Source organism: Drosophila simulans, unplaced genomic scaffold (assembly GCF_016746395.2).
Source record: "Drosophila simulans strain w501 unplaced genomic scaffold, Prin_Dsim_3.1 Segkk87_quiver_pilon, whole genome shotgun sequence".
In the NCBI taxonomy this organism is placed as follows: domain Eukaryota; kingdom Metazoa; phylum Arthropoda; class Insecta; order Diptera; family Drosophilidae; genus Drosophila; species Drosophila simulans.
In genome coordinates this window covers 1,325,405-1,342,278 of record NW_025416883.1, presented here as the reverse complement: position 1 = coordinate 1,342,278, position 16,874 = coordinate 1,325,405, and the positions used below count along the sequence as shown (strand labels likewise).

Sequence of the window (16,874 nt, the reverse complement as noted above, 5' to 3'; positions counted from 1 at the left end):
CTCAGCGTAGGAGTTCGAGACCGCAGCACTTATCGATCCGTGCAGCCCCATGAGCTGCATCGACGCTTCGTTGGCGTCAGCCTTTAAGCTTTCGATGACCAATGTTGGCGACGAGAAGGTCTGCACGACGACGATTCGCTCCAGGATCGACGCGAACACGAAGCTCGAGGTCGTGCTCAAGATCGAGCCCAGGGTGCGGATCCGTACACCTGTCCGGGCGTTAAGCGACACCGTAGTGTCCAAGTACCGGGACATCATGCTGGCTGATGACGGGTTCCATCGGCCTGCTACCGTATCCATGGTCTTAGGAGCAGACATTTATCCTAAGGTTATCCAATCCGGATTCCTGACCTTCGACGAGGGAATGCCGGTCGCTCAAAAGACCGTGTTTGGGTGGATCGTGTCCGGTGCCTGCAGCTTGCCGTAGGATGGCTATGTTGCAACCCCAGTGATTGCAAGGGGGGCGGAATGTTCATGTTACGGGGTTTGGATTGTCACCCGCTCTCCGCTCCCTCTTACGTTCTCCACTCCCTCTTACGCTCTCCCGCTCTTCACCACAGAGTCTCCGAGGAGTCTCCGCTGCGCTTGGGAGAACCCAACGCATTAGAATAAGCTTTAGTGTAAAACTAACCACGATCAATAAAACATACGCCCGGTTGCGCCCGCTCTAATTCTACAAGTCTTCGAGTGTTTTTTCGAGTGGTCTTTTTTTCAGCAAACTAGGAATTTTCCAGGACCAGCACCCCCCAACACCCCAACATACCCTATAGCTAATAGGAATTGTATTAGCGTAGTTAAAGCCTTAAAACATTTCATTTCTCAATTTGGTATTCCCAAAAAGCTGATCTATGATCAGGGAGCAGAATTCGCTAGTGATATGTTCAATAAGTTCTGTACTCAATTTAACATTGACCTGCACGTTACGTCCTTTCAACAATCCTCTAGTAACTCTCCCGTTGAACGGCTTCACTCGACACTAACTGAGATTTACAGAATAATACTTGACGCCAGAAAACAACAGAAACTCAGTAGCGAACATGACGAAATAATGTCCGAAACCTTAATCACATATAATAACGCTATTCATTCTGCGACTAAACATACCCCCTTTGAACTATTTACCGGACGTACTCATATATTCAACCAAGCAATCCAGTTCAATAATGAACACGACTACTTAACGAAATTAAATGAATTTCGCGAGAAGTTGTACCCCGTCATTACGGACAAACTTTTAAATGACGTAGTTAGGAGAACCCTAAAATTAAATGAAACCCGAACAGACCCTGTAGACCTACAACCAGACACTTTAGTCCTTAGGAAGGAAAACAGACGTAATAAGATTACACCCAGGTTTTCGATTCACAAAGTCAAACACGACAAAGCTCGTACATTGATAACTACTAGGAATCAAAAACTACACAAATCAAAAATTTGAAAAACAGTTTTGAAAAAGGACAAAAGCAACAACGATAATAATTGACCCCACTACCTCTTAACTTACCATTTCAGGTTCACTCTTGGTGCCAACTCAGGCTATCCATGTCCATTATTTAAATGATATCACCCCTATAGCCAGGATAGAACTGGGGAAAGCCTTACTAATTGAGAGGTACAAAATAATGAGTCATGTAATAAACTTACAAGACTACAGCAGATGTATGGAACAATTTCATCTGACCATTAATAAATTTAATCCCGACTCCACTTTGACGGACTCCGTCACAATTTTAAAAGCCAAATTAACCCAAGCCCAAGTAAAGCTCAAAGCCCTTACGCCATCATATAGAAACAAACGTGGTTTGGTTAACGGATTGGGTAGTCTAGTAAAGGTTGTTACCGGCAATATGGATGCCAACGACGATAAAGAAATACATGAAGAACTTGACAATATAAAGAAAAATTCCGAAGTCATTTGACAATCTCCAAAAACAAGTAATGTTTAACAACGAAATACTTATCCGGTTTGAAAATATCACGGACCATATAAATAATGAGCAAATTTTGATAAGCAAATTCTTTGATACCTCACTAAACAAAATCTGCAAACACTTAAACTTACAAGATACCCTTCTGGAAGAAATACAATATTTAAATAGGATTAATTATAACATAGAATTATTCATTAACCACTTAAATGACTTAACAGAAAGTATGCTATTGGCGAAAATAAATATAATTCCCAAGTTCATCCTAAATGTACAAGAAATAGATAAAATAAATACAATACTGGAGAAACAAAATATCACAGTCAAAAATGAACAAAATATATATAATTTCCTACAAATGAATACGCTAAGCTACGAACAAAAAATTATTTTTAATATCAAAGTCCCAATTTTTAAACAACCTTTTTATACCCTCGCCAGACTAGTTCCATTACCAATAAATAACACATATTTTGTAATAACCCCAAATTACCTAGCTTATAATATTAATAATAAGAAATATCATATGACCCGTAAATGCCCCAAACTGGATAATACATTCTTGTGCGACGAGGACTTTTACATTGATACACCGCAGAATAACGCATGCCTGGAACGCCTTTTGAACGGAGAAAACAGTTCCTGCAATGTACGGGAAACCGGCCTCATCACCGACGTGTTCGAGGCAGAGAGAGGTTACATCTTCGCGGTCAACGTGAACAAACTGAAGGTATCCCTAACAAACGGCTCTGAGCTCTCAATAATGGGGTCAGCCATCATCAGATACATTAACGAAACAATACAGATTAACGGTATCGATTACGACGGCACGGTTGACACGTTCCCTGAACAGACGGATTTAGCTCTTTCCCCCATGCGAGAAGTAACTAGGAATGCCACTATTACGGTACTAAGCCTAGAAAAACTGCACCTCGAAGCCACCCAAGCAATGGATAAAATCCTGGCCGTCCATCACAATACCATACAGCACACCTGGACACTCTACACTCTGCTCGGATTGGTAGCGTCCCTAGCAGTCATCTTATGGCTGCACCGACGAACGAAACACATCGTCCACATCCACGAGGATCATCACGTACCAATCTACGCGCCATCCCTACCTTCGCTATGGCCGTCACATCGAACTGGGGAGGGAGGAGTTTCCACCCCACCCCCTAAACCCCCACGCCTCTAAACAAATCGTCGGACACTCAACCGGGTAGACGGCAACTGGATCACCGCATCCAACCTCGAGTGCACTGACTTAACTCGCGCGCCCTTGCGGTAGCGCCTTCATAGCTTCACGCGTTCCTTCTTCAGCCAGAAAGGAAAACAGCATTAATGTTGAACTTGATTCACTTCTGCAGCGCTTTTGGGAGGTAGAAAATTGTCCCGGCCCAATAGTTCAAGCCACTAAGGAGGAGCTAGACTGCGAGGCCCACTTTGTTAAAAATTACACCCGACTGCCAGCTGGTGATTACTCGGTACGGTTGCCGCTAAAACTCCATTTGGACTCTTTAGGAGATTCCTATCCTCAGGCTTTGTAGAGATTCTTGTCGCTGGAAAAGAAGCTTACAAAGCACCCTGGCTTGAGGGTTTAATATGCGGCGTTCATGAAGGAATATCATGATCTGGGACATATGTCGCCTGTGCCTGCCTCCGAGGTCAGCTCGTACCGATATTTTTTGCCACATCACTGCGTCATGAAGAATGATAGCACTACCACCAAGCTTCGCCTTGTCTTTGACGGATCAGCTGCCACTTCCACTGGTTACTCGCTTAACGATGTGTTAATGGCTGGCCCGGTCATCCAGCCCAAGCTATTTCACATCCTAATTCGATTTCGCTCACACCCAGTATACAGGAGACATATGTAAAATGTACCGATGTGTGAGGGTCTCGCAAAAAGATAGCTATTTGCAGTGCATTGTATGGAGGGACTCCCCGATCGTTGACCTTCAAGTATACAAACTCGACACAGTTACCTACGGCACCAAACCAGCCTCCTTCTTGTCCGTAAGGGCTATGCAGCAGTTGTCAATCGATGAGCAGGCATCGTTTCCCATTGGATCAGAAATCCTTCGGCGTGATTTCTACGTGGATGATCTTATCTCCGGCTCAGGCACGGTAAAGGATGCTATCAGCATAATGCAACAGACGGCTGGCATTCTTGCGAAGGGCAAGCTCAAGCTAAGGAAATGGTGCTCTAACATTCCGCTTGTGCTGGAGGGTGTGCCCGCCGAGGACAAGGAGTCATTCATGAAGTTTGAAGATGGTAGCGATTTCACCAAAACTTTAGGTCTCGCTTGGGATCCCGCCTCCGACCAGCTATTGTTTTCGTTCTCTGCCTTTCAGCCGCCACTGAGACCCTGCAGGCGCTCTGTTTATCTGCGATTGCAAAATTTTACGATCCTCTCGGCCTGGTCCGGTAATCACAAGGTGTAAAATCTTTTTGCAGCAGCTCTGCAAGGAAAAGCTGACCTGGGATGAAAGCCTCCAGGAAACTCATAACACGAAATGGCTTGATATATGTCGCAGTTTTGAAATAATTCGTGTTTAGCGCAGAGTCTGGTCTTGAGGTGCATGGGTTTTGTAATGCAAGCATTGATGCCTATGGAGCCTGCGTTTATGTGGTTTCTAAAGGGAATCAAAGTTTTAGCCATTTGCTTTGTTCGAAGTCGCGCATAGCTCCGTTGAAGACCATAACAGTACCAAAGCTGGAGCTTTGTGGTGCGGATCTTCTGGCTAAAATCATGAGGGAAATAGTTGGCTTGAAAGTATTTAAAGGACGCTACTATTGTTGGTGCGACTCGACGGTGGCATGGATCCGAGATGAGCGCGCAAGGTTCAACATATTTGTGGCAAATAGGGTTGCTGCCATTCAGGAGCTGACAGATGTCACGGCTTGGCGTTATGTTCCAACAGCGTAAAATCCGGCTGACATCTTATCCAGAGGATCCCTGCCGTCTGAGCTTAGCGAATCGTCACTCTGGGCGCATGGACCCGCCTATCTTACGGAGCCTGAAAGAGATTGGCCAACAGCTGTTTGTCCTGACAAACCGGTGCTTGAGCTTCGTCGAAGTGTGTTCATCGTAAAGTCGCCGTACGTGGATGTATTTGCAAATTCTTACCCCTCACTGCAACGAGTGTTTGCATACATTTACAAATTTTGTAATGGAATTCTTCATCCTGGGCTCACCATCGCACACATTCAAGAGGGTACTCATATGATGCTGCGGTTGGTGCAGCGCGCGCATTTATGGGAGGACCTGCAGTCCCTAAAAACGCTGGGAAGAGTTTCCTCGTCTAGTCCCATATCCTCGCTCTCGCCGTTTCTTGATCAATTTGGACTTCTTAGAGTAGGCGGTCGCCTCCGGAATTCGTCATTGGACTTTGATGGCCGCCACCCGAAAATCCTTCCAAGGTCCCATCCGGTGACTCTGGCACTTATCTCGCATTACCATGAAAGCAATCTTCATGCCGGACCTCAAGCTCTTCTGGGTGCAATTCGATCCCAATATTGGCCTATTGGGGGGAGGAAGACGGTTACCAAGGCCGTGAACAGGTGCATCAGATGTTTTCGGATTAAGCCGCGGCTGACAGAGCACATAATGGCGGACCCTTCCAAGGAGGGCTTGGAAGGATCTCACGCTTTTGAGGTTGCTGGTATAGACTTCTGTGGACCCTTCTTTCACAAGTCGGATAGTCACAACAAGCCCGCGGTTAAATGCTACGGCGTATTTAAATGCTTTGCAACCAAGGCAGTGCACCTGGAGCTGATCAAGGATCTCTCGACAGTTGCGTTTCTGTGCGGACTCAAGAGGTTCATATGCACCCGGCGGAAGCCGAAGCATATTGACTGGCGGTTCATCCCTCCACGGTCGCCCCATTTCGGTGGACTTTGGGAAGCAGCGGTAAAAACGGCCAAGCATCATTTCTACCGCGCTGTGGTTCCCATTTCAGAGAACCCTGCCGATCTGGATGTCCTCACTCCGGCGCATTTTCTCAATGGTGGTCCGCCTTCGTCGTTTGACGAGCCAGATATAACGGGCCTAAACTATAATCGGCTTGACTCTTGGCAGCGCATCTCCTTTCTTCAGCAAATATTTTGGTCGCGATGGAAGGAAGAGTACTTGGCGTTGCTCCAGCAGCGTTCCAAGTGGCGCACCCCAAAGCCTGGCGTAGCCGTGGACAACGTCGTTCTTGTTAAGGACGAGAATCTACCCCCAATGAGATGGCCTTTGGCGAGAGTCATGCAGTTGATTCCTGGCAGAGACGCCGTCGCTCGAGTTGCAGAATTGAGGACCGCGTCTGGAGTAATAAGGCGGGCAGTGAACAAGCTGTGTCTGCTTCCCCTTGAGGACTCTGTTGGAAGCCAAGCTTCCAGCGGGGGGAGGATGTTGGGTCATGCTGCCGCCAAAACTGTGCAGTAGACTAATCTCATATTCTTTAATATTGTAAGCCAAATTAGTCAGTGGTAGCAGTTGCGATGCCCATAGTACAAACAGCTGTTCTCGCACGCATTTATCTGTACGGCGCTCATTCCTTCTTCCGTTTGTATCTACCTACGTAAAGCTTGGGCGCTGCATTTCGGCTGTCTGTCCCGCCAATTGCCAATTCTTCGTGTTTCGGAAAAGACTAAACTTGTACATTCGATATAGCTCTTTGTCGGCCCTAGCTGCCTTAAACAATTCGCAAAATAAACAGTGTCGTAATATAAACAAACTTTCTTCGGTTTTTTATTATTCGCAACAGCTATTGAAAAAGCTCAATAGCTAAACAAAAAGATCTAGAAATCAAGGTCTCGTAATCGGGGTTTCTTTGAAAACACTTCGGACTCGCGCGGTGCGCTACAACAGTGAACAGCAACACAAAAACAAAACAACGCTGCACAAACAAAAGTGAAAACCGCTGCATATCAACAGTTATCAGTAATCAGCGAAATAAAACATATAAAAAAAAGTGATTACAACTAAAAGTTCAAGTATAGCGATTTTCATATACAAATTGTTTAAAAAAAATAAAGAAGAAAAATTAAAGTCTTTCCTAAAAAGTAATTCTTTGTCATACAAATTATAAAAAAAAATCACAAACGTATCATTGTCCGATGTATAGAAATAGTAACGAAAACAACGACAGTGACAAGGAATTAATACAGAGCTATAAAGACATAAGAAATAAGGGGGGTAAGATAAGATATAGATAAGATAATAGAATTAAAAAACTTAATAGACGGCTTTACAGACAAAGTAAAAATGGTTAACGATCAAGAGTTTCAAAATCAACATCAGGACCTTCAACAAGAGACAACACAGACACAAGAACAAGCGAAAACCTCAGGTACCATTAGTAATAAAGATGTAATTAGACTCTTGGAAACGGCCGTAAATGGCGCACCGTAAACTGGCGCATCAACAAAAAATATTCTCAGACAAGCTTAAAGAGATTGAGAATAGGCAGGAATAAATGAGGATGGACCCTTAGTGGTATACGAGCAAATACCACATTATATATATAGCTGCGTAGCTATCCCTTGTAATGAACCACTAGACTTGGTAAAGTCCATACCAAGTTTTGACGGAAAACAAGATGAGTATGTTACATGGCGAACCGCAGCAGTTAACGCCTACGAAATCTACAAACCATATTTGGGTAGCTCTAGAACCTACCAGGCCGTAGGAATCATACGTAACAAGGTAATAGGCCCCGCGGAAGTAATACTTACGCCACATAATACAGTACTAAATTTCGATGCTATAATAGCTAAAATGGACTGCGCATATGCAGAACAAACTCCAATTGAGGTATCGCAGCAGCAAATGGTTACTAGGCGTCAGGGAGAACTTCCTCTAATGACTTTTTATATTGAGATTGAGAGAAAGCTAACTCTTATTATAAGTAAGACTTTGTTGTCTTATGACACAAATACTGCCGCTATCTTAAATAACAGATCACGGCAGGACGCCTTGAACGCTTTTGTGACCGGGTTAAAAAAATCAGTCCGACACGTAGTTCTCTCAGCTGCGCCCAAAGATTTGCCGTCAGCATTGGCCATGGCTCAACGGGCAGAGTCTTGCAATGAACGAGCCTGGTTCATTGCAAGCTTTAATAAAAATAAAGAAGAAAAATCTTACCATTCAGAAAACCGTCGCAGGGTAACCGTTTTCATAAGACCCCACAAGGTAATAACCACATCAACTCCCAGGGTGCTTTCCAGAGAAACCAAAACAATAATGCACCGGGCACTAGTTATCAAGCTAATGGCTCTCAATTTTCAAAAAAACAGGTATACAAAGGCCAAACGCATCAGAACAATGAATCAAATAATCCTCGAAAAGGCTATACGCAAAACTTAGGTCCTGAACCAATGGACGGACGTCGATCCCACATCACGTTCTAAGTTCAGGGGCGAGCATACAGCTCGAAGTCGTCAACGGTTGAACCATACGACTCAAGAGCAGTCAAATGACCAGCGGAAATCGAGGCTGATAACACGCCTGATTCCGAATCATGTATTTTTTTAGGGGAACGAACGTTGGGTTGTTGATAAGAAGGGTTTTGACGAAGAAGATCATAGGAAGAAACGTCTCGTTATTGACTTCAGGAAACTGAATCAGAAAGCAATTGAAGTACAAGTACCATCCATATCGACCAAACTGTTGAACATTGGAAAAGCCCAGTACTTCACGACTCTTGATCTGAAGTCGGGCTTCCATCAAATTGAGCGGGGCGCGATCGAGAAACGACAGCTTTTTCGATCAACAACGGAAAGTAGAAATTCTACAGACTTCCCTTTGATTTAAGAAATTCCCCTAGTATTTTCCAACGGGCCATAGATGATGTTCTGAGAAAACACATCGGTAAAACTTGCTATGTCTACGTCGATGACGTAATTATTTTCTCCCTAAAAATGGAGAGTCAAAAATGTCAACGATATAAACACGGTTCTGAAAACTTTGTGCGATGCAGGTATGAGAGTGTCTGTAGAAAAATCTAAGTTCTTTAAAGAGAACGAAGAATATTTGGGATTCATAGTGTCCCGAGGGCGAATTAAAACGTCACCTAAAAAGGTTAAGACTATAAAAGAATTTGAACCTCCAACCACATTGTTCAGTCTTAGGTCATTTCTGGGATTGGCCAGTTATTACAAGTTGGTGCAAAGCACACAAAGGAAGTCAAACTGGAACTGACCAACGAGCAGCAGAAATCATTCGAAAAACTAAGAAACACCCTGGAGTCTTAGGATGTCATGATGGCATACCCAGATTTCACTCAGCCATTTGATTTGACCACTGACGTCTCTGGAAGCGGCCTAGGGGCTGTTCTTTCACAGAAAGGTCGTCCGATCACCATGATTTCTCGAACGTTACGCGGAACCGAGTATTCAATGGCAACAAATGAACGAGAACTACTAACAATAGTATGGGCACTTCAAAATCTCAGAAACTTTATGGCGTAAAGAAGTTAAACATCTTCAGCGACCATCAACCACTGACCGGTTCAATGTCGGATACAAATTCGAATCCCAGGCTCAAAAGGTGGAAAGCGTTTGTTGATGAATATAAGGCACAAGTGTTCTACAAGCCGGGGAACGAAAACCAAGTAGCCGACGCCTTGTCGCGGCAAAACGTAAACGCTTTAGATAATGATGCACACTCCGACAGCGCTACTATCCACAGCGAGGAAAAACAGAAAAACCTGTAAACTGTTTCAGGAACCAAATAGTGATCGAACAGGCGGATTTCCCGTCTGTAAAGTCAATCAACATGGTAGCGTGAACCTCCAGAGTGAACAGACGTGTTTTCATCGACCTCCGTATAAAATCACTTGATTTAGTGAAGTAAATAGTTAATAACATAAAATATATAAGCAAATCGAAAGCGAAAGAGACGCTATTGGCAATGTTAATTTCCTATACTATAAAATTTTCTGTGTGTGGAATAATAAAAAACAAATAGACATCGAACAAATCGATCGTTATAAAATGAGCCAACGCGAATTGCGCGCTCAGCAGCAAAAAGAGCAAGACGAGCGCCGACTCTCTTTGCACCGGAACAATGCATACTTCACCGTCGTGTCTGACTCCCGTAAGTGCCAAGTCATCCATCCGGTCAATGACCTAGCACCTGCAGAATGCAAACGATCGCGGTCTTGCTCACCAATGCTTATGACTGCAGGAAATGAACCCGAACGCACTGAGAGCGTATCTCTACAGCTCTTCCCATTCCAAACGGTGTCAAGTCCTTTAGCAACCAGTACAGAAATCATGATATCTACTGCAACTGAACCTTTAGCAACTGCGAACACCCACACAAGCGCAGGCAACCTGTGCAGTGCACCAACTGCCAAGAATATAGACACACCAAAGCGTACTGCACCCTAAAATTCATCTGCGTCGTTTGCAGCGATGCCCACAGTACTGTAAACTGTCCTAAGAATAAAAACGACAGTTCAATTAAGTTATGCAGCAACTGTGGCGAAAAACACACAGCCAACTGTCGAGGATGCATTGTTTACTAGGAACTCAAGAGTCGCCTTAACAAACGAGTGGATTCAGCTCGAGATCGTATCACAACAACAATTCACAAAGTAATGGAACCGACTACAACTAGCATCCCTTCAACTGCCAGCCACCGAACAATGCCAAATTCGTCCTTTGCAAGTGTACTAAAATCAGCGATCCAAGAACCGACAGCAGTCACCTCCAGCGTCCAGCGTAAAATTCACCAAATAAACACACAGAACATGCAACAGCAGCCTATTGGCGTTGAAGCGATAATGCTCTCTATGCAGCAAAGCATGAAAGACTTCATGACTTTCATGCATGAAACTATGCAAGAGCTTATGAGGAACCAAAACATCATTAACAAATGCTCGTTTCTTCTAAAACAATAGCTACCTGGAACGCTAATGGCGTTTCGCGGCACAAGCTAGAACTTGCTCAGTTCTTAGCAGACAGAAACATTGACGTTATGCTACTCTTAGAAACTCACCTTACCGAAAATTACAACTTCCAAATACTTTACGAATCACACGGATGGCAAGACCCATGGAGGCACTGGGATACTAATACGAATGCGAATTAGGCACCACTTTCTTGGTAATTGGCAAGAAGACTGCTTACAATGTACCTCTATAAACCTCCCATGCCACAACGGTGCTCTCACTCTGGCTGCTGTCTATTGCCCACCTCGCTTCACAATCTCTGAGGAAAATTTCACAACACTTTTTGACTCGTTTGGTGAAAGGTTTCTTGCAGCTGGTGATTGGAATGCCAAGCATATGTACGGGGGATCTCAGATAGCGAACCCTAAAGGAAAACAGCTGAACAACGCAATCATCAAACCGCAACACAAACTTAACTATGTTTCCCCGGGAGCGCCTACATACTGGCCAGCAGAAGCTTCAAGATTTGATTGACTTTGCCATCACAAAAAGGATATCCCAATCAATGATTACCGCTGAGGCACTTCCAGAACTCTCATCTGATCACTGTCCGGTGCTCTTTCATCTTTTGTACCAGCTACAACACATCGAGCGACCGTTTAGGCTTACAAGCAATAGGACCGACTGGGCGAGGTACAAAAAATATGTTTGTTCTCATACCGGCTTTTCTAGCCCCCTGGAAACCGAGCAAGACATTGATCAGTTTGCTGGTGATATAGAATCAATACTTGTCGCAGCAGCAAAAGCGTCAACTCCACAAGACAACCATGTATGCAGTATAAAGTTTAACAAGACAAGTAGAGATATTGAACTGCTTGTGCTTGAAAACGACAACATCGAAGGGAGTGGCAGGAGCACAGATCACCAACGCAAAGAGTAAATTAAAAGCAGCTTCTCGCAGACTTACAAAAGCGCTCAAGAAAGAAGAAGCGGACGCACAACTAAGGTACATCGATAATCTTACCCCCACAGGCACAAAGAACTCGTTGTGGAAAGACCACAGGAACATACAGGCACCAACAGAATTGGTTGTACCTCTGCGTAACTCTACCGGAAACTGGTCTCGCAGTGACACGGACAGAGCAAGAGTCTTCGCTGATCATCTTAAAAAAGTATTTCAACCAAATCCAACCACTAACTCAATTATTCTCCCGCCTTTAACTGCATCTGACAGCATCTGAATTTCGGCCAAGCGAGATAACGAAAGTCATTAAAGGGCAACAGAAGACTGAAAAATCGCCTGGCTACGACTCCGAAAATGATCATTGAGCTCCCAATGTGTGCAGTTCTACGAATCTGCTTGCTCTTAAACGCAATTACTAAAATTGGATACTTCCCTCAAAAGTGGAAGAAGTCAATTATAATTATGATCCCTAAGCCCGGGAAAGACAAAACACAGCCATCATCATACAGGTCAATAAGCTTACTTACTGGTCTATCCAAGTTATTTGAAAAAGTGCTGCTGCTACGCATCAGTCCCCACCTCAAAACACACAAAACACTCCCATCGCACCAATTTGGTTTTCGTGCAAAACATGGAGCCATTGAAAAGGTTCACCGCATCACAACAGAAATTCGCACTGCCTTTGAACATCGTGAATACTGCACAGCTCTCTTCTTAGTCGTTGCACAAGCATTCGATAGAATATGGCTGGATGAACTTTAAAATAATCAAACTGCTCCTCAAAACATACATAAGCTTCTAAAGTCTTACCTATATAAAAGAGTGTTCGCTGTTAGATGCAGTTCAAGCACTTCAAGCGATTGTAATATAGAAACCGGAGTGCCTCAAGGAAGTGTTCTGGGCCCAATTCTATACAGCCTATACACGGCGGACATCCAAACAAACTACCAGCTAACGATATCCACATTCGCTGATAACACTGCAATACTAAGTCGATCCAGATGATCAGTAAAAGCTACGATGTAACTAGCACGCCATCTAACTTGTGCAATGGCTTGCAAATTGGCGCATACGAGTAAACGAAGAAAAGTGCAAACAGGTAACATTTACCCTAAACAAACAAACCTGCCCGCCCTTGGTAATGAACCACACGCGCATCCCACAAGCCGATAACGTAACATTCATCTGGACAAGCGGCTCACCTGGCGGAAACACATAGAGGTCAAGACGACGCACCTCAGACTAAAAGCAAGGCATATACACTGGCTTATAAACGTTCGCTCTCACCTAAGCTTGGAGTACAAGGTCCTCTTATATAACTCCGTTTTAAAACCCATATGGACCTATGGCTCCGAGCTGTGGAGCAACGCATCGAGAAGCAACATCGACATAGTACAGCGAGCGCAGTCTAGGATTCTGAGAATCACAACTGGAGCTCCATGGTATCTTCGGAACGAGAATATACACAGAGACTTACAAATGAAACTTGTCATTGAGACAATAGCAGAGAAGAAAGAAAAATACAATGAAAAACTAGCCTCATATCCAAATCCTCTTGCAAGAAAACTTATTCGAGTATGCAGCCGAAGCCAACTGCACCGGAACGACCAACCAGCGCAGCGTTAAATTTGTTAGGCCACACAGCACGAATCATTTCATAAAATTATATTTAGTTAGTTTAGAATAAGATTTAAAAACTTATTGTTAGTCTCTTAAGTAAAAGGGGAGATTCAATAAATAAGCAAAACATGGAAAAAAAATATTGTGCGATTTACAGACCGCACAACATTGCTTCGCTCATTAAAAGATTTAGTAAAAATTTCGTCAATGCAATCCACTGCGAGCTACCTATACTCGCCTTCATTGAGCACGATTTAATCGTCGCCTTTCCCTCGACGACACTTAGACATTGTAAGAGCTTGGTCATTGATATAACAAACAGTACCGAACGAAGGGAAATTATGATAACGGAACACAATAGAGCCCATAGAGCAGGACAGGAAAAAGTAAAACAGGTCCTTCGTGACTACTTTTTTCCCAAAATGGGCCAGCTAGCGGCAGAAATCACAGCGAATTGCAGAACGTGTTCCAAAGAAAAAAATACAATCGTCACCCAGTGCAACAAACCATAGCGGAAACACCAATTCCCGGTTATAATGGGGAAATTATCTACATAGATATTTTCAACTGATCAAAAGCATTTTCAAACTTTTTTTTTCTTTGTATTGATAATATGAAAGGTGCTATTTTAAAGGGTGCTATTTTGATGTTAGCTTCTGCTCTGTTCGAGGTTCTTTATTTGAATAATCAAAGTGTGCTGAAGTTGGGTTCAGCTAACCCGCACATACATTGCTTATATCTATGTATTCTTACTTACATTTATACATATACATATGTATGCAGAAGCCGATCCGCGATCGGCTTATGTATAAGCGTTAGATCGTATTACTGGGGCGCTGGAGTGCTTACGTAGTTTTTTGGTGGTCTTTTTGTATATTTATATTTATTATGACAAAGTGTCACAATGTATTGACGCTAAGTTATACCCAATCATTTATTGTATTTTTAGGGTAGATTAGTCCAATATGCTACACCTCCCTTTTTAAAGAAATGACGTAATATATGTAGTCATTGAGTTCTCAATATTAATATTGTGTTTAGAAAGGAACAATTTTTGATATTGATTTTTCTTATTAATTATTAGCAATGTTTTGTCTCAAAGCATTTTTGTATAATGACAGAATAATACAAAAAATGTATGTTGAATTACGATATTTTTGGATTTATGTTTAACTTTCTTAGAAGGAAAAATAATTAAATTTTTTTTGTGGTTTTTTTTTTTTTTTTGTTTTGAGGTTGATCAGACCTTTTCTTAAGTGAAATGAAACGTTTCATTGATTATATATTTTTAGTCTATCCTTATGTACTTTTTGCTTCTTTTGTATCTCTAATTACTATGTTATCTCTGTCTTCTATGGTTTCTACAGTATAAGGGCCTAGATATACTGGATCTAACTTATGACCCGATTCGTTCCTTAGTATAACTTTATCTCCTATTTTTAATTGAAAATCTGAAGTTTTCTTATCATAAAGTTGTTTTCTATAAGACTTAGCTTTTTCTAACATAAGTCTACCTCTTTTATATGCTATTTCTAATCTAAATTTTATTTCCTTTGAGTAATCTTCTATATTATACAGTGGTTCTATTCTATCTGTTTTATTAAAATTTGCGAACTGCCTTGGTAATCTTCCAAAGACTAGTTCATATGGACAGTAATTATGCATGACTGATGGTGTTGTGTTGAAACAATATGTAAAGTATTGTATCCAAACGTCCCAATCAGTTTTATCTGCAGAGATGTATGAACGAATGTATTCATTGAATGTTCTATGACTTCGTTCGATTGTCCCTAAAGTCTGGTGGTGATATGCGGTGGATGTAAGATTTTCAATCTTCATATATTTACATCTTTCATATATTACACATATCTTGAATTCCATTGTTTTTATACTCGGTACCCATGTCCGAAATGAACGTCTTCATTGGACCGTAATTTAGTATAAAATTTTCGAATATAGCTTTTGCGACAGTATTTGCGCTCTTATTCGCAACAGGTATGGTTACTAGATACTTCGTCAAATCACATATTAGTGTGACGATGTATTCGTTGCCATATTCTGATTTCGGTAGTGGACCAACTGTGTCCACTATCACTATATCAAAAGCATTTGTTGGGGTTTCTGTGTGAGTCATTGGGGTCTTTGTATGTGTCGTTGTTTTTGATATTTGGCATTTATGACATCTACGTATGTACTCTTTTATCATATTTCCAATCATATATTTCATATATCATATTTCATCCAATCGTCATATTTCGTCATATTTTTCCAATAATAGTGTCTTTTTATTTTCGCTAGCGTTCTTGTAATGCCTGTATGACCTCCTTGAATTGGATCGTCATGATATGTAGACAGTATCGATTGTATCTCTTTTTCAGTTTTTATAATGGTCACCGGCTGGAGTAGCGCTACTCTTAATGATTTCAATTTTATATTGCCCATATTTTTGAAATTATCTATTGAAATGGTTTCAAAGATTTTTTCACTCGGTGCCAATTTGAGTTGGCTGATTTTTAGTATACCGGCTTGCATTTCAAGCCTTTGGAAGAACTGACCTAAATCAAAAATTCCATTGGTATATAAATCGTCAACATCAATTCTTGCAATAACTTTATTTCCTCGTTTTAGTAAACAAATAGATTCAGTTATTCGCAAGGTCACTACTTTTCGTACTTCATCATTTGTTATGACTTCGTGTACGTTGGGCTTAGATACATTTTGGATACTTTGCCTAGGCAATAGTTCCTTATTTGTTACTGTACAGTTTTCTTGTCTACTTTGTTGCCTGGTAGTGACTTTCAGGACTTTATGTTGCATGTCTTTGAGTTCCTTTATATTAATACGTGAGAGTGCGTCTGCTACAAAATTATCTTTCCCCCTTAGGTATTCTACTGTGAAGTTATTTTATCTGTGGTCCGTTTTAATGGTGAAATGTTTGCCATAAATGTATGGTCTAAAATGGGTAATTGCCCAATGAATTGCCGCTAGTTCTTGTTCCGTTGTACTCTTATTGCTTTCTCCTTTTGTAAATGAACGTGATGCATAAGCTATTGGGAGCTGAATCCCGTTACGGTTCTGAGTTAGAACCGCTCCGCAAGCTTGTTTTCTGGCATCCGTTATAATGCAAAATTCTTTGCGAAAATCAGGATATTGTAATAGTGCATAAGATTTTCTTTCAGGTATTCGAATGCGTTCTGGCATTCGCTTGACCATTCAAAAGGGACATTCTTTTTACATAATCTAGTTATGTGCCGTGAATAGTCGGCGAAGTTCCTTATAAATCGACGATAATAGTTGCAGAATGCTACAAATCGTCTTACACTGTCCGCATCATGAGGGACAGGATAATTTTTGATGACGTCATATTTCTTGTCATCTGGCAATACTCCTTTGTCTGTGCATTTGTGACCTAGGAATGTCACTTCGTGCATGAAAAATGAACATTTTTCTGGATGCAACTTTAGGTTATATTTCCT

The 16,874-nt window shown here is 42.0% G+C and overlaps 1 protein-coding gene across 1 annotated transcript; it reads left to right on the top strand.

The window, feature by feature from the left end:
• Positions 1–5,155: 5,155 nt before the first annotated feature.
• Positions 5,156–8,731, top strand: LOC123327449. The gene is made up of 2 exons (XM_044923870.1): positions 5,156–5,875; positions 8,453–8,731. The coding sequence occupies exons 1-2, from the start codon at positions 5,156–5,158 to the stop codon at positions 8,729–8,731; spliced, it is 999 nt and encodes a 332-aa protein (XP_044779805.1).
• Positions 8,732–16,874: the final 8,143 nt, after the last annotated feature.

Bases quoted from the DNA above. Each gene is read 5' to 3' on its own strand.
- LOC123327449 (XM_044923870.1), top strand. From the start codon at position 5,156: ATGATGCTGCGGTTGGTGCAGCGCGCGCATTTATGGGAGGACCTGCAG. The intron at 5,876-8,452 runs GTGGTTCCCATT...GTATTTTTTTAG, and splicing joins AGCATCATTTCTACCGCGCT to GGGAACGAACGTTGGGTTGT.